Source organism: Lasioglossum baleicum, chromosome 4, assembly GCF_051020765.1.
Source record: "Lasioglossum baleicum chromosome 4, iyLasBale1, whole genome shotgun sequence".
Taxonomy (NCBI): Eukaryota; Metazoa; Arthropoda; class Insecta; order Hymenoptera; family Halictidae; genus Lasioglossum; species Lasioglossum baleicum.
In genome coordinates this window covers 11,881,528-11,904,575 of record NC_134932.1, presented here as the reverse complement: position 1 = coordinate 11,904,575, position 23,048 = coordinate 11,881,528, and the positions used below count along the sequence as shown (strand labels likewise).

General features: G+C 42.5%; 1 protein-coding gene across 3 annotated transcripts; it reads right to left on the bottom strand.

Annotated features, from left to right (window-relative positions):
• Positions 1-4,351: 4,351 nt before the first annotated feature.
• On the bottom strand, positions 4,352-22,621 carry LOC143207927 (uncharacterized). 3 transcript variants are annotated; one of them, XM_076421851.1, is made up of 7 exons: positions 22,275-22,621; positions 14,293-14,392; positions 14,079-14,152; positions 12,166-12,392; positions 10,508-10,732; positions 8,537-9,244; positions 4,355-7,947 (listed from the first exon to the last, which is right to left on the bottom strand). In XM_076421851.1, exons 1-3 carry the CDS (start codon positions 22,610-22,612, stop codon positions 14,126-14,128), a joined length of 465 nt encoding a protein of 154 aa, XP_076277966.1. In that variant the 5' UTR covers positions 22,613-22,621; the 3' UTR covers positions 4,355-7,947; positions 8,537-9,244; positions 10,508-10,732; positions 12,166-12,392; positions 14,079-14,125. The 3 variants fall into 3 exon arrangements, with proteins under 3 accessions (XP_076277965.1, XP_076277966.1, XP_076277968.1); XM_076421850.1 differs by having other exon boundaries at positions 4,352-9,244; XM_076421853.1 differs by lacking the exons at positions 4,355-7,947; positions 8,537-9,244 and adding an exon at positions 9,251-9,490 and having other exon boundaries at positions 9,658-10,732.
• Positions 22,622-23,048: the final 427 nt, after the last annotated feature.

Here is a 23,048-nt window from a genome sequence, read left to right as displayed (position 1 = left end):
ATCGGACAACATTCCGCTGCCCTGTTCGCTTTATTACGGCCCTGGATGGAGACATATTTCTTCCGCGGTGCACCATATCGCCGGCGATCTACCTGCGTCGAGATTTTCGCTGCTACTGCGAATCTCCATAGCCTGAATTTTAATTATAAGTCACTCCGCGCAATTTGAAAATAGCAAATATTATCCTCGAGATACAGTGGGTACTTGCGAAATATTGAGGAATGGCAACAGTTCTACCCTAGACAGCGGATCAAATAGAAATTTATTTTAATTGTATCTAATCAACTGCTCCACATTGAAGTATATTGTAGGAGGTATTATATCAATTTTCATATTCATAAAATTTTCAGAAAAAAAAGAAACAGAAGTGGCGCGTTAAAAGTACGAACAGAAATCGGAATTGGTTTTTCGAGGAGGCACTGCATCAGATTCGGAGACATAGGAAACGGAAACACAGTCGCTATTAGCGTGCTTATCAATATTAATATTGAGCAGCTTATTAATATTAACGACGTCGGTCCGGCGAGCCGGAATTATCGAAGAAATTGCATCCCGAAGGAACAAGACAGTCCGGGACAGAGCGAAATAGATAGGCTGCTCTATGGGGGCAACCGAGTCATCATTAATATTATAGTGCAGCGGCGCTCATCGCGTCAGATCTATGCCGACCTCTTTCTGTCCACGTCCGATCCAGGAGAGATCCATGAGAGATCCATGCGGAGTCCGAAGGCCAGACGCATCAAAAGCCACCTTCCACCTCGTTTCTCTACCAATCTCGCTGAACGCGCACGCCACCAGACCTGGACGTCCCACCAGCCTCTAGACTCATTATATCTTCTTGATCCGAACCTTAAATTGATGACTATCTGTCCACCTGAAAATACGAGATATCCCGAACCCCGAGACTTCGGACGTGTTTTCTACCCTTCTCTTTCTTTCTTCTCGTGTGTCTCTGGACGTGTGTATGCGTGTTTCTTTTTTAAAGAAATCTTTGTTTGGCTGAGGTATATATGTGTGTGTGCGTGAAAGAGAGAGCGCGTACCAGTTCGCGCATAATAATTATGAATTACGGGATATAATTATGAAGGAGCCGAGGTGGGACCAGTTGACTGACGCGTCCGACCAAGCCGGACCTCCTCCGGAGAGTATGTTCGACAGCCGCTGGTTTATTTATTAAGCAGTGTCGTGGAAAACCAGACTCCAACCAGCGATATCGCTGATTTCAAGTTTCACCACCGCAATCTGCGGATTGATCAACCCGTTGCGATGGATTGAGAGGTAGAAACGGCGAACGGAATTATGGCAAAACAAGACGTAGATGAGCGGCATCCTTCGGCGGAACTGGCGACGCTTGCTTCTCTTTTGCAGACTCTTTTTCAGAAAATTCTGTTGAACGCTCTTCAATTTCTTCGGGTAGCGCAAGGATTCTCGAACAACGCTTGCGAGTCGGATAGAGCAGAAATGGTTCACGAGGTAACAAAATGGCGTCGTAGCTTCCAATTCGCAGTACTTAAGCGTCGTCACGTCGACTGTTTAGCAGAGCAAGCGAACGGGGTTAACTAAAGGCAGTGTTCGCGCAAACATTGCAACCCCCGTCGGATTCGTCAGTGACTGATGACACCTCCTCGATCACGAACGATCTCCGAACGTCGCCACACGCCGAGAAGGAAAAGAACGGAGGAGGGAGGACTCGGCTATGCAAAGGCACGTCCGATACAAATCATGCTAATTCCGGATCAGCTGTCACTCGGATCGGATCTGCCTTTCGGGGACGTTTCCCAGCAACAGAGAATCTTATGGCGATATCTTTGCGAGTTTTGGGGTGAGTTCGTGATTCGAGGAGCGAGAAAAAATGCTGGTGGTAGTTTTAAACTACTAAAAATGCTGGTTTGAGTCTTAAAAACGTGAAAGTGATCCTCTCTCGTGTGACTGAAATTTATTTCTGAATTTATTCGTACAGTGTAGAAGTTGAAGAACTAATTCTTGCATTAAAAAATCGAAAATAAGTGAACATGACAATCTGAACATGAAAATTGAGATAAGTGGATTTTAAAAAAATTATCTGTAACCTTTTACTTAATTGCAAAAAAATGCTGGTAATTGTAACCAGCAGGCATGATCGGTGTGCTAATAAAGCGTTGTTGTGTTCGGTTGTTGATAAAGCTATTTCAACAGCGAGCACAGAGGACAAACAACGAGAGAGAAATTATTATACTCCGGCGAGGGAACGCATGAATGGGCTAAACGCGAACGATTTGCTACTAATGAAACCGGTGAACCGCAGTATTTTTAATGCGACGCGCGGTACAATCTCGCCGGCTAATGAGTAGCTGGTGTCAAGTCGGAATGTTAATCGGCTAGAATTCATCAATCATTCCTACCGAGAAAATGTGGAACGACGTAATTTACGAAAACTAATCAGATACCTATGCGTTACAACAAGAAACCGAATAGATATAAATCATAATTACCGGCATTGCAAAAAGTCCGGGGCTCGATATCGCTTCTGCGGGATTTTTTTACCGTGTCTGGGGAAGCTACACCTTCCGCTGGCAATTAAAGAAATCATTCCGTGCCTCATCTTTCGCCTGAATCAAATCCTGAAACCGTCTACCTAACGAGAATCGCACAACGCCATTAGGGTAATATTTATTCAAGTGAAAATGACGTCACTAAAAAGTTTTATACTTTTTATTGTAGTTAACAATTTTTTAATTCCTAAGTACTTCATTTTCGATCTATTTTCGTTCAATAAATTATACATATATACAATCTATGCAATTCGGACATTATTGTTACAAAGATGGTTTACCAGAGGGTAAAGTTGTACACGAGGAACTGTAAAAAGACGAAAAGTAGTTCAATAAATACAAACATCAGTAAATCAACAATTTCTCAATTCACAATTTATCCCTATTTCCTCCTCTCTGAAAATGCGCAACGCAGCAAAGACAGAAACGACTTCCAGTTGAAAAACACCGAAACCAGTGATCCGAAAATTGAGGAAACCGTTTAAAATTCAGAGCGGCGCGTTGCGACTCCATTGTTTAATATTCCTGCGTGGAACGTGTTCCAGGCTGTGCAAAAAAACATTGGCCACGAGTCTGACAGGCAGGGAACAACAGGCAGCGGTGTGCAAGGTGTCGCGGGATCCTCTGAGCACGTCGGTGAATGACTGACAAGTATGCAACTCGAGCGAGGCGCAGGACGGCGCGGAACGGCGCGCAGCGAAAAGTAGCAAAGCTATTCCTGCGGTTGGTGTTTCCTCGCGCGACTTGCCAGGCTCGTCGACCGGCACCCCTCTTCCCCTCTTGTCAAGGGCATATCATTAATCTTGCTATGTTTTCTCGCGCCACTCGGATGTGGATTTAGAACCCGAGACTCTCCGGGCGAAGATCTCTGGAAACGTGGAGGTGAACGCAGCGGCACCACCGCGGGACTACTTCGCGAAACCGTTTGTCTCCATTCCGCGATGCCGATCGAATTCTGCTGCCCTCTGACGCGAACATCCGCCGGATGTACCGTGGAATTTCCTTCGAAGAACGCTCTACAAAAATAGTTCCACTTCTTGGACGATAACGAGCCCCCCACCCCTGTGCTCTGCACTTTCAAGTCCGATTTACGGAAGTAAATCTATGTGGAACTTCAACATGAATCTCACTAAAATACGAACACGTAATTGAGGTACTTCACTCTAGACTGATCGATCTAGCAAAGCTACCGAAAATAACATTTGTGATGCCCTTTTCGTGTTGAATGTGGAACTTCAACGTGAATCTCAATAAAGCGGCTCCTAGACGATCAATATTATCGTTAGTATACGGCACAGTATATTGCAACCACAGAGGACAATATTATTGCCCACTATTATTGCACGACTTATGACAATGCAGTTAACATGTGGAATAAAAAGAAAGCAAGTTGTGTGGCCATTGCATTAGTGATAGCTTTAATAAAGAAGGATAAAAGGAAGCGCAGGCCGATGAAGGAATGGTTTAAAAAAACAAATGAGTACACTCATTTTGTTAAGTGATCTACGAATAAGTGAACCAACTGATTTTCGAAACTTTCTTTCTCTTTTTCCTTCGTAACCATACTTGAAAATTCAATGTTCACTTTGAGACTGTGAAGATAGAACTGAGTCAATATTACCCATAGACGAAGCAATATTTACGAGATTGTATCATACAATAAATTATTTAAATAAAAGAAAATTTTTAATATACCACGTTTTTAAAACGGACTAAAAAGTATAATATAATTTTTCATGTGTGTGTGAAATTTTTCAATCGATTTTAAACTTTTAAACATCTTGATGAGATTATAACAGAGACATGCAGTAAATTTCAGGCTTATTTCAGTTTGGCATATCGAAAACAAACGCGAGCGGTTGCGAAAATTGAAAATTGAAAATTAAAAATTCAAACGAACTAAATAGATCTAGAATTTCTAGAACGTTCGATCGAGGAACCGATAAAATATTGCATTGTCATCCAGTTCTGAGCTGTGTTTAAAGTTTCAAGTCTCTAGCTCATCAGGAAGTTAGTTTAAAATCAATTGCAAAATTTATACCGAACAGACAAACAAACAAACAGACAGACAGACAAAAGCGAGTTAATAAAAATGTGGTAAAATCGAACTCGTCTTGATTGACTCAATTTAATTTACAGACGATTCTATATTATTCTGTAATATATTGACGATAATATTGATCGTCTAGGGGCCGTTTAAAATACGAACGCGCAATGAAGGTACTGCAAGGTAGGCTGGCCGATCTAGTGAACCTGCCGAAAATAATTATCGGACTAAAATTAAAAATACCGATGCTAATCATTTTGGAACAACATCATATTTATTCGGAAGCCAGCAGGCGAATGAAACGAAACGGGCAACACATCAGCCCGCATCAAGCCTAATGTCCGCGATCGATCTAATCACGGTAATCGGATGTGGGTTAGGTCGCCGGCCCGGTCCGCGCGTTATTCAATATATCCGCGGAACCTTGTGTGTCTAGGCTGGCCATGCAGCTGCGTTCGCCAATTTAAATCGCATTGAACGGTATTCGACCGAAACCGGAATGCGATCGAATCTGGTCGCCGGGAGCCAGAGAGAAGCCTAATGGAGAAACCCGCTGCCCGTGTTTGATGCACGTCCGGTTAGCTGTTACGCGTTTTTACCGTTGCGCGGGCTCACGCGCGCGACCATTTTTTCGCAATTTCGTATATAACTGATGACGTTCTGATGGCAAGGCGATGTTTACAGGCGAGTTAATGACCCCCGCGCGGCCCGCCGGGCCTCTAATGAAGAAATTCATGCCCGATGCTCCGGATCACCGTGCACAAAAGCTTTTTACGGGGCCGGCACGCGGATAAGGACACTTTGATGATGTTCGCGTATTAACTAATGATTCTCGCCACCTGTGACTTCCTTGATGGAGGAAATTGCGGATGAAATTGATGCGAGAAGAGAGGCACGTCGCGCCGTGCGCAGTTGTTAACGACCCGCGTCTGCTACTCGCGTAATTTTGGCCATTTTGCCGGTACCGTGATGCGCCGCAGGTGTTGGACGGATTCCTCGCCTTTGTAGGCCGATTTCTGACAACGAAACCAACCCGCGATGATTTCGGACGATATTGTTCGGTTATGTAGACTGATGGAAGTTGACCACATGCGTTACTTTTCGGAATTTCTCCATATTTTGTTAAATTTTGTATTCTAGCATTTCTTGAAAATTTTCGGAACTTAATTATGTTTCATTTCTCTGAACAAATTCCATCTCCCAGACTTTAGACCGCAGGGCATTACCACTCAATTGTCCAACGCATCCCGCCGATTAAAAAAGATTAATAAAGCACACAATCGATGCATTCAGCATTGAGTATCTATCGAACCGCAAAAAACTCGAGATGACTGACAGCTAGGAAAATGTTGGAGTCAATGTTGCCGAGGTACGACATCCTTCTCCATATTAATGCGAGTCGTCTGTCTTTCTCAATCGTGCGCGTAGACTCTCGTTTCACTCGACACATCTCCGGCCTGGACACTTTGTTCTGAATTGCAGATTTCCCAGGCACGCTTCCATCGTCATTCATTTTTTTTTCTCTCCGTTTACTTACCTAGCCCCCTTCGTCCCGCGTCGATGTGTAACGCGTCGCGATTACAAGCGGCGATTAGATAGTTACTTGTCACCAACGAGTTAATGAGCTTTATTGATCGGCGCACGCGATACCGCGGTTGTTCCCGTGATAAGGGAACAAATTAACCGCGATTCAATTAAGCGATAATTAGAATTCAGCGGCATATCAGCGAGCACGGTCTTCAACGTCCATAAATAATCAATTTCTTTCGTGGCGGGACTCGACTTTCCCCGGAGTGAAAACGTCTGGGGCCATTTTGTTATCGAACGAGCGGATAACGTGCTTATCGTATTTCTCGCTGTAATAAATAAACGTCTTGTCATTTTTAAAAGACAACTACATGTCAGCCACATTCAGTAGTAGATTGTGGTTAAAATACATTTCTGTAATTAATGAAGATCAGCGATCCTTAAAAAATTTTCGAGTGGCCTAATCTCCGAGATAGATTCGTGGCAACTTGGCTGAATAATTGCGGAACGATTTGCACAATTTTTTAATCAAGAGCCACGGTTTTTATCCCGCGCCCGGCTTTTTCCAACGGAATCGTTATGAAACCACCATTTTTTTCCTTTTCCTCTGTTCGATTGCCGCGCTCGCGCACGTGAAAAGTGGGCAGGCCGCTCGAATGGTAATTACGGAGCTGTATGCACTTCATTAGCACTTACCAGCGGTTGCGTAACGGCCGGCGTGTCATTTTAATGTGAGCACGATCAAAGATTAATGGACGGGACGCGCGGCTGTTACAGAAGGATCCGAGAAAACCCGCGTGAAAGACGGAGACTCGTGATCGACCGTGAACGAAAGGCTAGAGGATCGAATTAAAAAAGATGAAACGCCGGACCCGACGATCTGTCCGAGACTCCTTGAACATCGCTGTGGTCCTGGCAAACATAATCCGCCTCTTGGACCCACGACTTCCCTTTCGAGAAACTTGCCGAGGACCTCTGGCAATGTTAGGAATCTACAATTCTCAGGAGGCAAGGTGTCCCGAAAATGTTGCATGCAAAAATCAACAAATCTGCGGAGAACATTTTCGTAAAAGGAAAAGATTCTGGAATCACCACTTTAAAGTCAGTACAACACTTTTGGGACACTCTGTATTTAAGGAGTGATAATTGCCGCTGATTTATGCACGTTCCTCAAGGATCGTACGCTTCGCTATGATTTTCGATACGAGGAAATGCACTATAATCAAAACATTGTAATTCTCGTCGCAAAACATGCACTCGCATTACCCGCAGGTAGCGAACGTGTTAATTCAATATTTTAGCAACGCAGCCCTGTTTCTCGCGTCGGATCAATCATTTGCGGGTTGAAGCGGCTCAGGAACAATCAATTTATAATCCGCAATTAAACTTTAAGGCCGTCTGCAAGGTACGAGAGAGGAATGTGCAAGGTAATGCAAGGTGTGCGGCGGCGGCGGCAGTGCAACGGGTCGCGCGCGACTCGCAACACGGGTTCGTCGTTGGTTCTCTCTCCTCTCCCCTCCTCTCGTTCCCCTCGCGGTATTAATGACGATCATTAATTCCTTATCACCTTTAACACATTTTTTTCTCGCCGGGATCGGTTCCCGGCGCGAACGCCTAGTCATAAAGTGTATCCTGAAAAACGATCGGCGAAACCGTGGAACACGACACGGCACCGTCATCCGAGAAGAATAATTGCGCGCGGCAATTAACAATGACGTTTTTGTCGGGGCTCCCGTCGCCTCTGAGACGAGCCATGCGAATGATTATCCTGCGCATCTCGCAAACATCCGAATAACAAACGAGACGTCGATTGTTGGCCGAGGAATCCGTGGTGTTCACGTTCTGGGAATTATTACCTTTCAATTATTAAATTTTATGGAAACTTCCCGTGCGAGCAAAAGTCCATTAAATTAATAGCGTCGTAAAGAGTGCTCAATTCTAATTATTAGATTGTGGATTTTATAATCAGAATGTGCACGTGAAGCACAAAATGGTAAAACAATGAAGGCACTTGGAAAAATACAGGGTGTGGCCGGACGGGTGGTACAACCGAGCAGGTGGTAATACTACATGTAAAAATAAATCGAAGAAAAGGAATAACATTTTTTTGTTTGACGCTTTGTTTTCGAGATAATCGAGTTTGCATGGGAATCGTCTGACGCGTCTGACCATGGTCAACCAATTCTACTTTGTGCTAATACTAAAGCACACAAACCTGGCGGAACTTTTTCTCGAAAACGAAGCGTTAAACGAAAAAATGTTATTCGTTCTTTCGACTTATTTTTGCATGTAGTATCACCCCCTGCTCGGTTGTACCACCCGCCCGGCCACACCCTGTATTATTCTATTATTTTCTAATGTGCTAAATTAATTCAGAGGTGAAATATAAGCCCTGTTTGATATAATTCATGGAAATCTATTAATTACGCACCTTGAACTATTGCGAGGAGCTCGGATAAATCCAACGTGGCGGCTGGATACGTTCGAATGTTATACACGTGTACAATAAAGCAGACGATCAATAAATATGAGTTACAGCGAAGAAATTTACACACGACCATAAAACGATTAGAATTCTTCGAATCAATGAGAATTGCTTTGCTGTGGCGTTCAGAACGATCACAATGCGTTTTATATTCTTGCTTGTAATAGCTATTTAAAGCTTATAATAGTTATTTTTAGTAACCCGCAGCTATTAACAGTCTCAAAGAGGCCTGAAGTGTCCTCGACATTTTACAAGTTCGCTTTTCTAACAATGTAAGATTATTTATGAAGTTGCATGAATGGATTTTTCAATTTACATAGACGGCGCGTTTAGGAAGCTTAGAATTAATTGTAATTGTAATGTTAAGGCTAAATTGTGCACGCAAAGGGGTGAAACGCAGTTTCCAGACCACTGTAGCTCTGTATGCACCACACAAACCTCTCTAGAACCGAATTTGTCGCCTCTTATCAAACAAATTCGGATCTACAGGGTAGATGTAGAGCATTAACTGGGCCTTCTCCTATCGGCACATAGATCTTACGACATAATCGAGATTTTTCTTGGTTATGGCACTCGTGCCGGTTATTACTTCTTCGTTGGCCCAGTATCAGACGATCACGACCCTCTGCTTCCTGTTATTCTTCGTCTGCGAACCTGAAAATGTTCTTCAATTAATATCTGGACTCCCCGTTGCACAAATATTTAGTCTTGATTTTTACAGTCAAATTGCTGACAAGAATAATCATAAAAATTTTCAACCTTTCAAGCATTTTTTGTCATCGCATCAAATATGAAAAATCAAAGCATTTCCATCACCTTTTACTTTTCTATTAGTGTTTTTAGTGCTGTTTAAGGAGCAATTTTCAAAAATATAGGTACACGATTAAAATGACTATTAACCTTAAAAAGTTTCTATTTAAGATCTTTCTTAATTTGTAAGATCAGTATTATAAATCCGAATTTTGCTCGTCCTAGGAGTATTTCCAGTGTGTCCAATAAACAGTTAAAATTGGTTTAAGGAGCAATGTTCAGAAATATAGGTATACGATTTTAAAATGACTATTAACCTTAAAAAGTTTCTTTTTAAAATCTTTTTTCATTTTTAAGATCAGTATTAAATTCGAATTTTACTCGTCCCAGGAGCATTTCCAGTGTGTCCAATAAACAGTTAAAATTGGCGCTCTCACTAGCCCAGATCAGGAGAACTCGAATCGCCGAGTCATTCGAAAATAGACTGGTTCCGCCGAGTCATTCTCGAAGGGAGCAGGGAGGCATCTATTTCTGCGTGTCGCGAAACGAAACTTTCTTCGTGCGTGTAAAAAGCCCATGAATAATTCCCATACTTTTTCTCGACTTCCTTTCCGACTTTTCTTTCACACCTATTAAACCTCCAACACTGTCGTTGCACGAAACAGTTAAAACAAACAACACCGACCCGTTCCCACACCACCATCCTTATCCCAACCTTTCAACAACGAATATGAAATCTAGAAACAATACACTCTCTTGAAAATTCGTGAAAATTCAGAAGACATTAATTTCCCAAATTGCTGATGGAAAATTATTCTTTCTATACTAAACTAAATTATTTCGCACTAAAATCGCTAGTCTATATTAGAATGAATTAAATCGGCTTATAAATTGTGCGAACGTCCTTCCCTATTATTTTAAAATGCTAAATAAATGTTAAAACGCTGGTTGTATTAATCCAAAGAAATTGAAAATAAATACTCAGTAAAATATAGTGCATTAAATCGAAAATTTTTGAAACTCCCGCCACGAGGGACGCCAGGATTCGATTATCGGGTTCGACAGTTCCCGATAGGCCATTAAAGATAAATCCTGTTATGTCACTTGGCACACTTCCTGGGCGCATATCATAGCGGGTTATCTTTAGCGACAATAATCATATTACACCTGCGCAGCCGATAGTGATTGATGCTCGTCCCTGGGATCGAAGGCACCTGAGCGTTAACGGCTCACGGATGACACAGCTGAATGCTAGCAAGGTCGTGTTCTCCTTCGTCCTCTTTCTCTTCTTATTCCTTAGCGGTACAGCTCCTTTTATTTGAGCGCCGACGATGTCGATGTACCTTGCGTTTCCAGGTTACTTGGTCATCCCGCGCCGACGATGATGTTTACCTGAAATCATCGCGGGGTTGCAGTTAGCCGAGCACCTCGAGGATCTGTTCGTCACTCTCGTAATTAGCTTAACGCGTTCCACTTAGACTATATTCTGGAAAACCGTTTTCTATCGGTGTCACTCGGAAGTTATACTATTTACGTTGTCTATAGAGACATCCAAGGAAACTTGAGTTATTCAGGTTATTCATAGGAAATGAAATTACATGCTTCATAGATGTTATTGGTAATTTTTGTACGTATCTGTGTCATTTAAAAATGTCATTTAGAAACCGAAAGAATTTGAAATTGTAAAAGAAGAAGTGGGTGTTTATGTTTCTCAGTGACCAAGCCAACCCGAAAGTGTCCACCACAGTAAGCGTCTTTAGAAGTCAAGTTGTTAATCTAGAGGACCAACAAAGGGATAGTTTGTCAGCTTAGGCTCATCTCCTAATTTCTTGTACTTCAAGGGACGAGACCGCTGCAGTCAGTCAAAATATTGTACAAATTGACTATTCTCTTGGAAAATTGAAACGGATAGGTCACAACACAATAGAATGACAGGATTCCTCAAGCTTTGCCTTGGAGGTGCTAACCCTCTTAGAATCCACCCCTCAAGCTTACTAATCGGGATTAAGCTGAATAAGGGCGGGCCCTAGTCTATACCTGGCGTCAATACACCTCAAACCTTTCGCTATTCTGCCAATTATCTTTAATCCTCATTATTATACCAAATCAATCTTTTGAAAATATTCTTCATCTTTTTGTTTTGTTTAATTCGATACATAATGAATTTTAAGAACATTCAGTTCGAGGATTTTGCGTCTGAAGACTGTTCAATGATTATTTTGGAAGTATTTGAAAAACGATTTGAAAAATTCAGAGTGACATTTAGACTTTCTGATATTTAATGAACACACGTGTCGTATATTTATGAAAAAGAACAAGTTTGGTGACTAGTGGTAAAAATGGCTCGCTAACGAGCATTCCAAAGTTGGTCGGAGACCTTAATCTCCAGAAAGCCGACTCTGAGACTGCCATTCGAAACGAATCCTTGCGAGCACTTATTTACGAGCAGGTAGACGTTGATTTGCTCCCTTGGGACGCAAATAATCTCCCCTCTGGGATCAATAAGCCGAGAGACGGGTTGGTAATATGAATTTTATAAAAGCTTCTTCAACATTGAACGCTCGGAAGAACTGCCACAATTTTAACATATAAATCGAATCGCAACTACCATTCAAAGGAATTTTCTTCGATCGAATAAACCAACCTTGTTGAAACAGTGAATTGCCACAACCCGAAATAATTTACGTTCCTTTAACCAACGAAATTACAATTTAATTTTTTTGGGGGAGATCTAGTAGATAGATTAAAAATTTTATAATTAATCTGCTCTGAACTTATTCAAATTATTATGAAACTTCCCCTATTCATTCTGAGACAATACATACAATGGCGTAGCGATGAAAATCGTGCAAAGTTTCCAAGAGCGTCCCGTCCAGAGGGCGTATTCGAACGATCCATGGGTTCCGATAGGTGGATAGCGTTCGTTGTCGGAAGTTCCACGGGGTTTTCCCTTGTATCGACCCGAAAAGCCACCCCTTCGGTGGTCTCCGCCATTACCGTCCAGGCGCGCGTCTGCACCCCGAGCACCGGCGACGCTATTATCGTCATCCCCCTGTTCACATAATTTTCGGCATTAGAACTGTTGCTCCGAGAGGCCATCGAAACTTTTCTGGCCCTGTTGCCGGACTTTCTCTCTCTCTCTCTCTCTCTCTCTCTCTCTCTCTCTCTCTCTCACTCTCTCTGGGCTCTCTGAGTTACGGCCGAGAGCAGAAACCCAGCGCCCAAAACGACTATACTACGCGTCCCGGCTCGCAAACTGTAATGCTTTCGAAATTACTGCGACGAAGTGGCGGGTCCCGACCGATAAGAAACTGTGTTTATTAGCGTGAAGAGAGACGGATAAAATACTGGAACTTCCGCTGACCCGTGGAAATTGCACGGTTTAACTGACTCGAGCGTACTTTGGTGTGACGGTTACGTGAGGGTTCAGGAGCAAATGTTTTCTGGCTGGATACTGTGTTGTAATAATTAGAGAGCGATCGGATTATAAGAGCCACTTCTATAGATTAACGAGCTTAGGTCGAAATGAACAATTTGAAAGAGCTGCAAATAGAATAGATATTGGACTCTAACAATTTGATCACTCACTAGGTGATAACTACGGCGGGTAATAGACAGCGGATCTTTATGCAAAATAAATATCTTCCACCAAAATTGCAACAAACTGATTGAAAATAGTATATCAGTATTTTTAAACTCTTCTAATGTTTTTGTTGTTTTCATTCATTTTTAACCGACTTCGAAAAAGGAGGAGGTTACTCAATTCGATCTGTGTGTGCCTTCTTTTTCGCTTTTTTTTCTATGTATGTTCACCGATTACGCCGAAATGGATAGACCAATCGGAACGAAATCTTTTGCATCTTGCAGAGTATGTCCCCGGGGTGGTCCCGTGAAAAAAAATGTTGCATTTTTTTATTCCTTACGATCTTATTTGCGAAAAATGAATTATTTCACCGATTACTCCGAGATGGATGGACCAATCAGGACGAAACCTACTGCATTTTGTAAGGTATGTCTCCCGATTGGTCCCTTGAAAACAAATTTTGAATTTTTTAATTCCTTGCGGTTTTTATTGCAAATAACCAATAAGACCGAAAAACCATCCTATGGTTTACTACAAATTCTGCTCGTTCCACTAAAAAGTGTGAAATAAAAAAATTTAATAAAAAGAAATTAAACCGACTTTGAAGAAATGCACTAAAAAGTATGAAATAATTTCCATTTAATTTATGTGAAAACACAAGAACTTAAATACAATACAATCTTTTTGCAGGAGGTGCAAAATTGAAAATTTTCGACACTGGAAATTACGAAAATCCTTTAGTTCTTCTACATGCTTTCACATATTAATATATCTTCTCTTCCCACAACCACAGATTTCCAAGCCCATCATATTCCAATGAAATCATAATCAACAACATCTGTCATTTTGAAAATTTTCAGTTTTTGCGCCGCCTCCGAAAAGATTGTATTGTATTTAAGTTCGTGTGTATTCACATAAATTAAATGGAAATTATTTCATACCTTTTAGTGCGTTTTTTCGAAGTCGGTTCAATTCTTTTTCATAAAATTTTTTTGTCATAAATGCATAAAATTCGCTGTCTAGTGATAACAGGTTTGAAGAACGTAAATCTGTTTGATTCTATGGTTTCCCTGAGCCGTTCCTCGAAGATTTTCGGAATAATATTGTATTCTTCATATTTTACAGTCTTCCCGTTTTTGTTGTTTGATTACATACCTTTTTCTAGTCTTGTGTTGATTTGATAGAAGATTGAATGCTCTGCTTCATGACGGTGAGATTTTCCGTGGTCCCTGGAATAGGAATGAATTTGCTTAGATTGTTTTTGCGGCTGCGTCGGCAGAGAACTTTGCGAGTAGCTACGTCGAAGCAGAGTCGATGGAATTAGCTTCGTTTAGAATCGCGGACAGAACATAAATGAAATGTAGAGTACCGTGTAAGTGGCGATAAAAGCCGCCGAGTCAGCATCAATCAACCCTTTCACCGGCGAGAGCCCCTCGTCGGACAATCGACATCCGCACCCTAACACAGTCCTGGAAAAATAAACCAATCGCGTAACTACTTTAACTTGTTCGACCGCGGTACACGTTCTTTCGTTCTACATTTAATTCACTTGCATTCGTTACTCGTCCAATGGATTTCTACTTTCGATTCAATTTCGTTCTGGGCTCGCTGTTCGAGTCGTTGTAAAATGTAATTTTCATATATCGTTTCAACACTGGCGTCCCACTGAAGTCCCGTCGGAAAGCCTTTAGACTCAAAAAATGGTGTAAATTTAGACGAGGTTTATATAATATTTAGGCATCAAAATATAATTTACTCTAAATAGTAAGAATTCATGAACTCAATTATTAAAAATCTCATTTTTAGGAATCTCCAGAATAAAAATTTTCCGAGTAAAATACAACCTTCAACAACACCACCAACTTGAAGAAACATTCCACTACCCAGTCCGGAGCATAAAAAGTCAAAGCTCAACAATATTCACAAAAACACCAAGAAAAAGGATAATTTTCTCCAAAATGTCGAAGACTGTACTAATTTCCACGATAATAAAAATGTCCCGAGTACAGTACACTCTCTCGAACCACCGTAAGCTCACAACAAGCAGAAACAGATTCTTCAGCCTCCGAAAAGCTCCATAAAAATCAGACTTCCGACCTGCTCTGCCAAACGAAGGCCCGATCCTCGCAAGGATAAAAATCGTTCGACCACCATGAGATCACCGTACATCGTAGCGTGGCTTCCATCGGCGGGTCGCGACCGCGCGACGTAGATGCGCTGTTATCAGTCCTCCTCAGGGTAGATAAGAGTCCTGGTAGTGTCGGTGCTCACAACACAAAGAGTCAACCGGCTAGGCTGGTCGGATGGCTGGACGGGACGTGATGGCTGAACCGACGAATAAACCAATAAACGGCGCAACCATCTGCTCGCCAGCCGGCGTGTATCTCTTTCTCACTTTGTCCCCTCTTTCTCTTTCGCTCTCTCGCGCTGTCTCACTCTCGTTCTCCGTTTATCTCTCTCCGACATTCGGTGCCCCATCGCCTTCTGTCCTCGCCATTCTTCTCTCCCCTCTGTTCGTTCCCGTTTCACCGAACCCCTCCTCCGGCCCTGGCCCCCCTCGACATCGGCCACCACCATTTTATACGATCCTGAAATGAGATCCACGCGAGGGCTCAGCATCCGTGGGGAACTCCCGCGGCTTTTATTCCACGACAATGAACGGAGCCAGCCAGGACTCGAATAACCGCGATTTTTCGAAACGCTGAGGAATTCCGCCTCCCGATAACCAACCCCTACGAGATGGGGGATGTGATCGGTCGATGGGATGACGAAGGGGTAGTCTCTCTCTCTCTCTCTCTCTCTCTCTCTCTCTCAGATTGGGAGTACTGATGCGTGCTCGGGGACACGTGTTACGATGATTGGTGCCACTGACTTCCCTTTCCGTGTATTAACTCGGTTTCGTACAGAGGTTCTCGCTTCCGAACATGAAAATTAACCGAGTACAAACAGGAAGTCGGTTTTGCATGAATTTTCTTTCTCGTAATGATTGGGGCCACTGACTTCCCCTTCCGTGTATTAACCATTAGCAGTCGGAGATATTTTAACTTGAAAATTAAACATTTCTTCCGGACTAGAATAATTCCATTGTATATTAGTATATCTATTCGTACAATACTTAATTGTGTATTGTGAATAATAGTACAGCAATTTTTTGTAGTCACTCATCGAACCGCATCGAAATGAAGAAATATTGAGAACCATCATAAGTCACTTGGCCAAAAAATTTAGAAGACAAAAGAACATTTATATTTTTTGTACGGCTGCTTCATTTAAAAAGAAAGGCGTAACATTCATGTTTGTTAGACTTTGTTTAAGATCTTCATCAGAATGAACTTCTAATGGAAGAGAATATTAATGCCCTAAACGCAGCTAAACATTGTGGTCAACATGACTACCGAAACCATCCGATTTCCGAGTGGCAAAATGAGGAAGAATCGAGTGGAAAATAATACGGTGAAGAGAAAGTTTAGGAGGCGGAATTTCCAGAATTTGGAAGCACGCGGCAGGTAAATCGAAGGCCGATCGTTCTCCGCCATCGTCTTCAGTCCCATTAGCTTGCCGAGGACCACGATACCTGCGCGGCTCTGAAGCCCGGCCGAGGAAAAAGTTGAACAACAGCACAACAGCGAGGATCCTCGCTATATTGCCGCAATAGAACTAACTCCATAAAACCGGACACGGAGTTCCGAGAAAATTCTCGGCGGTCCGTTAACTTTGCATTTTAACGGAGGAGCCTCTAACAGTTTCTAATCGCTCCCCTACTCGTCGGGGAAATTCGAGGTAACTCTGTCGGAGTGCTTTTAGCTGGAGCTCTGAACAGGGAAATTCTGCGACGATATTCTACGGAAAGGATTCAACTTTTATCTCGCGTAAATAATTACTAGACTGCGGATTTTATGCATTTGTGACAAAAATGTTTAGGTGAAACACAAAACAGTAAAAATATCTGACGATTTGAAAAATTGCGATTATGTTGCCCGTGGCTTAACAAAATAATTAAGACATGAAATAAATGTTTGTGTAGCTCCTATTTCTTGTAATTGACTTGGAAAACTTTTATTTTGCATAAAGATCCGCAGACTAATTATTAGTCTTAATTATTAGTCTGTAATTATACAAATAGGGGAAAATTCGCTTTTGAAATCCTCCCTGTTTTACGCAACCGAACTGAAAGCAACGATAATAATTTCCGAAGAATAACAGCGGAAGGTTTTCACCGTGCCGCAGTGAAAACTTAAAAATGCAAACATAAAAAGGAAGTGCGCCTGAGCGCAATGTGCGAAAAGGAAAACGGGGTCGCAATAATATTTAGCATACACTGCGGCATGCATATTTATGAATAAATAGCTCGAGACTTCACTTAATTGTATGCATTAACGTAAAAGAATTACATCTGCGGCTCGAACAAAAATGTAACTCCGTAAAGAAAATGGAACATTACGTCATCTGGCGTTAAGATGAATTTTGTAAAAAAATTAGAAGAATACTTTTTACGATCTGGAATTCGGAATGCCGAATCTGTTACGCACACGCATAAAAGTTTTATACGTCTCCGGCATGCAACATGCAACGTATCGGTGTCAGTGGTGGGAAACGACTCGCGCCCATATGGTGGACTATAAAAGAGTAACGAGACCTCGTTGCGACTCCCATGGTCGAATTGCGCCGCGTGACGTCACTTCTCGCGGAAACGTGTTAATTTACGACCGCGACGCTTTAATTTTTAGGCGTCGGGCGTCGCGAAATTGCGTGGAAACGCTGGGAAATTAGCGTAATTCTGTGTACGTGGCTCTCATAACCGGGAGACCCATTTTTATTCCAGCAGAATATGTACCACTCAGTTTTGAAACATTTATGCACACATGCACTCGTGCGATTGTTCGGTATTAGTAAAATGAAAAATCTGAGGTGACTCGTTTCGATTTCGATTGACTTTTACTCGCAGTCAGTACCTAAAACCAAATGAACGAGCGTGCAGAATAATTACAAAAGCGGAAGCGAATCGTCCTGACCTCATTAGCAGTGGCTCTGTTAAAAAATTGAAATGACCATTCGAATCGACGTTAATTCCACAGTGCACGAACAAACGTGCTGAATAATTACGAAAGCAGAGCTCCGAAGTGGATCGTTCCGATCTCTCCAGGCGGAGTTCCAGCGTCAAAGATCGTATAATTCTCGTTACATTGTTTTGTTAGCAGTTCAAAGGAGTCGGGCAAGTGAAAAGAAAACGCGGTGCCTCGTTCCTTCCGTCGGATTTCGATTACGATAGTAGAAATCAGCGAGCCGTCACGCGATGTTTTGCCCAAACGGATCGTTAAGCGTTTTAACGGGCCGGACGAGGGTTCTCAATGAATTTTGCCGAGCGCCGGTTTAACTTTCGTCGAATCTGCATCGCACGCCCACACTCCTTTTTCCATACCATTCGCGTAAAAAACACAAAGAAGAGAAAACAACAAGCGAAGAATGTCAAAGAGGCAAAACAACGAAACAGTTGTCAACCAACTACGGAAATGGTAACAACGTTTCACTCTATTACACGCTTTACGTTCTATTACTCGGGCTTCGTTTGCTGTATCGACGCGATAAGCTTGAGGTGTGCGCCGCTCGTCTCGAAAATAATCTCTCCCTTCGGAATTAATTAAAAGCAAGATAGAGCTTACGCGATACCCTTCACGCGATGGAAACTAACTTCGAAATTTATGTATCGGTACTGCTCGAGCAGCAGCAAAGACGATTGCTCTTTCTTGAAATTCCCTCGCTGCAATTAACCCAGATATTACTAGCGTCCCCGCGGAGGTAATTTGAATTTCACGGGGAATAAACTTTTATCTCCTGCGAGCCTGGTCCACTTTACCGCCCTCGTCTCGACGTTAAACATTTTTTCCATTTCCCACGCTTCTTCCAAGTGGCACAAGAGATCCTACGACTGAGCTTCCTCCACTTTTACTGGAAACTTCTAAACTAGAAATTATTTAAAGAATGAAACGCTTGCAACGTGCACATAATGATTTTGAGGATTCTATTGAATGAGCACCATCTCCGCGAATCGCGTAAACACCGTCAAGTGGGAGGATCGGTAAGCAGACGATCGTGAATGGAGTTATTCCGTGTCGAAACCGGCACGCCTAACAAATAAACACGCTGAAAGGTTGTGAGTGATGCTTGTAATGTCCAAAAATCACCGGCCCGTGTATTCTTTGACGCGGCGGAGGACAACAACATCGATCACCTGACGGTTTGTCGCGTCATGCCGCTTCTTGTTCATTCAGGTGTCGATTCACGCCGCCTGTCGATATGTTTTAACTAATAACACGATCGACAAACGATGTGTGTTTCGCGTGTCGATTTCCCGGTGTCGATAGGCACGAAATTGAGACGACCCTGCTTTGAAAAATGATCCTCCGGATGATCTTATTTGATGGGAGCCGAGGAAACGATTTCCAGCTAGACTAATATTAGATAATACGTGATAATGAATGGACCACGAATTTTGTAACATTCTGTACAAGACTGTGTCAGCTGCAGGTAACTCTAAATTGCATGAGATTTTTTCAGTAAAGTTTTAGAGGATAATGAAAGCCAGGAAAATATTTCCAGCTGGACTAATTAGATAATAAATGATGTACGTGATAATGAATAAACAACGAATTTTGTAAGACTCTGTACAAGACTACATCAGCTGCAGGTGACTCTAAATTGCATGAGATTTTGTCAGTAAAGTTTTAGATGATAATGAAAGCCAGGAAACTATCTCCAGCTAGATTAAGTTACCTAGCAATGAGTATATTGAAAATAATTGCTCCATTTGTCGATGAATCTATGCACCAAGAATTTTTTGGCACTGTGTACAAGCTTGAGGTGGCAGCAGGCAACTGGGAAGTGCAATTGAGGCTTTCGGGAAAGCTCGGTTGGATAAACGAAAGCCAGGAATCGAGGACCAATCGGGCCATAACGAAAATGGACCATCAGGGCGGACGTGCCTGCGAGTTTTAGGGATCGAAAGGCTAGACGTGGAATGTGGACCGACTGAGTCCTTGATTGGAGTCATAGCCGGTTTGCCCTCGTGCACACACGTCCACTTTCAGTATACTGTCGCCTTCCTGAACACAGACCGAAAGACGAAGCGGTTGAATGGAGAAAGACAGAGACAGAGAGAGAGAGAGAGAGAACGAGAGTGCCTATGGCAGTGACTCGATGGGAATGGCACTCCTGAAAAAGTGTCGTTACCGTTTTAACAACTGTAGATTTTATAATAGGGGGAGGTCCAAAACCTTTCGAAAATGGTCTTGGCAATCGGAGGCGACTTGAAATTCTTGCAAAATTGCTTACGACCTAGAAAATAATGGCAGCGGACAGGTCCATTATGACTGTTTCTAGTAGTTAAGTCCAGTTTCGAAAATAGTTAGCGAAACGGGGACGGCTGCGAATCTATTCGAAGCTCAAGGAGGCCGTGATAATGATAATGGCGGCGGTTGTGGGTTTCACAACGATCGGGGGACGTTATGATTTAATTCTTCGAAGAATCGTAGATAATTTTAGACCTCTGGACCACACTTTGATTCGACTCAATGCTACAGAAGTCTTTGAAAATCACTGCGATAATAGTAGAAACATAACTTTAATTTTTTGGTACACAAAATCTGTGACTGATGTGTTCGTACATTTTTACAAAAATTTTGATGTCGGCTCCAAAAAATATATTGCGCCATAAAAAATCTGTTTCAACGTTAAAGCTTATTAGAATATGTTATTTGTAATACGTGAGCCGTTGTTTTGTTAATTCATTTCTAAAATAAGGATAAAGAAGATAGAAATGCAGGAAATGAGGGATCTACGCGCAATCATTTTCACAAGGACAAGCCGCAGTCGGTTTTTCCATTCGTTGTGAAACCAAGCGAAACGAAACTGTGCCGCCAGTGAGAAGCACAGTGAAAATCGATCGATGTCCCGCCAGCCCGCCAGATTCCGAGATGCTGGCCGAAACAGCTCGCGAAATTCGCCAACGTTGGCGCCACTGGGCGTATTCAAAACGAGCCAACCCGGGCAGGCTCCTATTTTTTGTTTTAATCAATCGAACAAAAAGTCTGATATCTCGTACAAAAAGATACACGAAGCCTTACGAGTACAATAGGAAAGATCTGAAAGTAAAACGAACTCGACGAGCAACAGTGAAGTCGTTGGTGGAACGTGGCTGTTGGAAATGTACACAAAACGAACAGAAGTGAATAGTATAATAATTACTGGAGTTTCTATTTAGGTATACGAGAAAGTATTATCACGAATTTTGGGACACCCTGTATATTTTTCAGGAGAAGGTGGACTGTAGCCATTTTTCTGTTGGAAATTGTTTTCATTTAAGAGACGTGAGTGGTTGTTGGAAATGTAAATAAAACGAATTTCCACCATTACAAAAATGGAGTGTAGCCATTTTCTGTTGACAAAATTGTTCAGCCTTGTAAACACGATTCTTCAGATTGTGAATTCACCTGAATTTCATATAAATCTCTACAAAACGTTTGCCTAGAGAAGATGACTTTACACACTGTCGATGAAGAGACTAAATTCAACATCTAACCACACAGTTGCCTGTTAAATTCTGCGGTACTTAACCAATACAAAAACTTACAAAACCAATGTGAATTACCAGAAGTTCGTGCAAGTCTACGAAACTACACGAAAATATTCTCACCGAAGTTCTACCGCAGAGCCATTCAAACCTGCACACACACTTCGGCTCATCAATGGCCTAAATATAGTCTACGCAACTATGAACTCATACTCACGCTCACAGAACCCATCTGGCGTCGGGTATTTTGAAATGCGTCGACGATTCGTTGCCAGAGATCACGACGGAGGTTTCACCACCGTTCCACCCCTCCGTCACGAGATGATAGCAATGGATTCCCGACGAGTCTGCGCTCTGGGGGTTGAAAACGGACATTAACATCGACGCAGAACACGGCCACGAACGAAATCCACGTAATTCTACAAATCAACGAACCTTGCAAACCCATTAATCAATCCAGACAATTCAAACTCCACATTAGACCCTCTATCCGTCGATTCAACGTACCCTGCAGCATCCAAAGGGATCCTTCATCATTTTCCATCGAAAAAATCCATCGTTGATGACAAAGACAAAGGAAAATCTCGCAACTACATTCACCACTGTCCACTATGATCTACTTAGACCCAGCAAGCCGATTTTCAGATTGAAACTACGATCTCGCCTTGCTCTAGAGCTCCAATATGAAGGACACCATGATCATCCCCGGGACCTGCGCGTCGCTCTAAATCGAGGACCAAGTGCTCCGTCGATGGTCCAGGTTGTTTTTAATTAAAAAAGCTCACCGATCACTGATCTTCAGCTTCCAGAGTCGAGATGATGGTTTTTGGTTGTTGGAGGTTGTTTTTTCAGTGAGACACAGCTCGCGACGCTTTTCCACGGGCACACACGAACGCCATAGGACGCCGAGGCCGAGTTTGCGTGGTAGAGTAGACGGATCGACGCTGGGCGTCGCCATCGCGGGGTTGAAAACGAGTAGGGTGGCTGATGCTCCATGGTGGGAGAGACCCCGGCGCGTGGAAAGAGAGCAGGCTGCAGCGTGTCCGATCGGCTCCACGGAGACCTGCAGACTGTCCCGAGGTCCAGCCGCGTCCCACCTCGGCCCAGGAACAGTCATTAACATAAATTGTCTTCGGTGACAGTTATTTCCACCACTCTTCGGCCCCGGCTCCGCCGAAATGATATTAGGAGGCCGCGAAACTGCGAAGGAATTTCATTTTTCTCGACATCCACGCGGTATCGAATTCTTTCTCGCCGACACGCTCCCGAGCATGCGAAAATTATGTTAATTATTGTTCAATATTGAGGACCGTTTCACCGAAAAATGTTCGTCGTACGTAGAACATTATTCAATGCAAGAAGACATCGAATTCCATATGATTTTGAAATAACAAGTGCTATCTAATCATTTTTTTTTTAATTTTCACTTAAATCACTTTCATGATGGGCACAATTATTATTGATCTATTTCTTTATGAATTTTGGAGAGTCAACCCACGTTCGGTTGTAATCAATGAATTAAAAATTTGAAAACTAATCGAAGTTAGGATAGGTTCAAG

Coding starts and splice junctions, on each gene's coding strand:
- LOC143207927 (XM_076421850.1), bottom strand. CDS start 22,612: ATGTTAATGACTGTTCCTGGGCCGAGGTGGGACGCGGCTGGACCTCGG. Junction 14,393..22,274: donor AAGCTGAAGATCAGTGATCG/GTGAGCTTTTTT, acceptor TTATTTTTCCAG/GACTGTGTTAGGGTGCGGAT. Junction 14,153..14,292: donor CTTTTATCGCCACTTACACG/GTACTCTACATT, acceptor TTCCTATTCCAG/GGACCACGGAAAATCTCACC.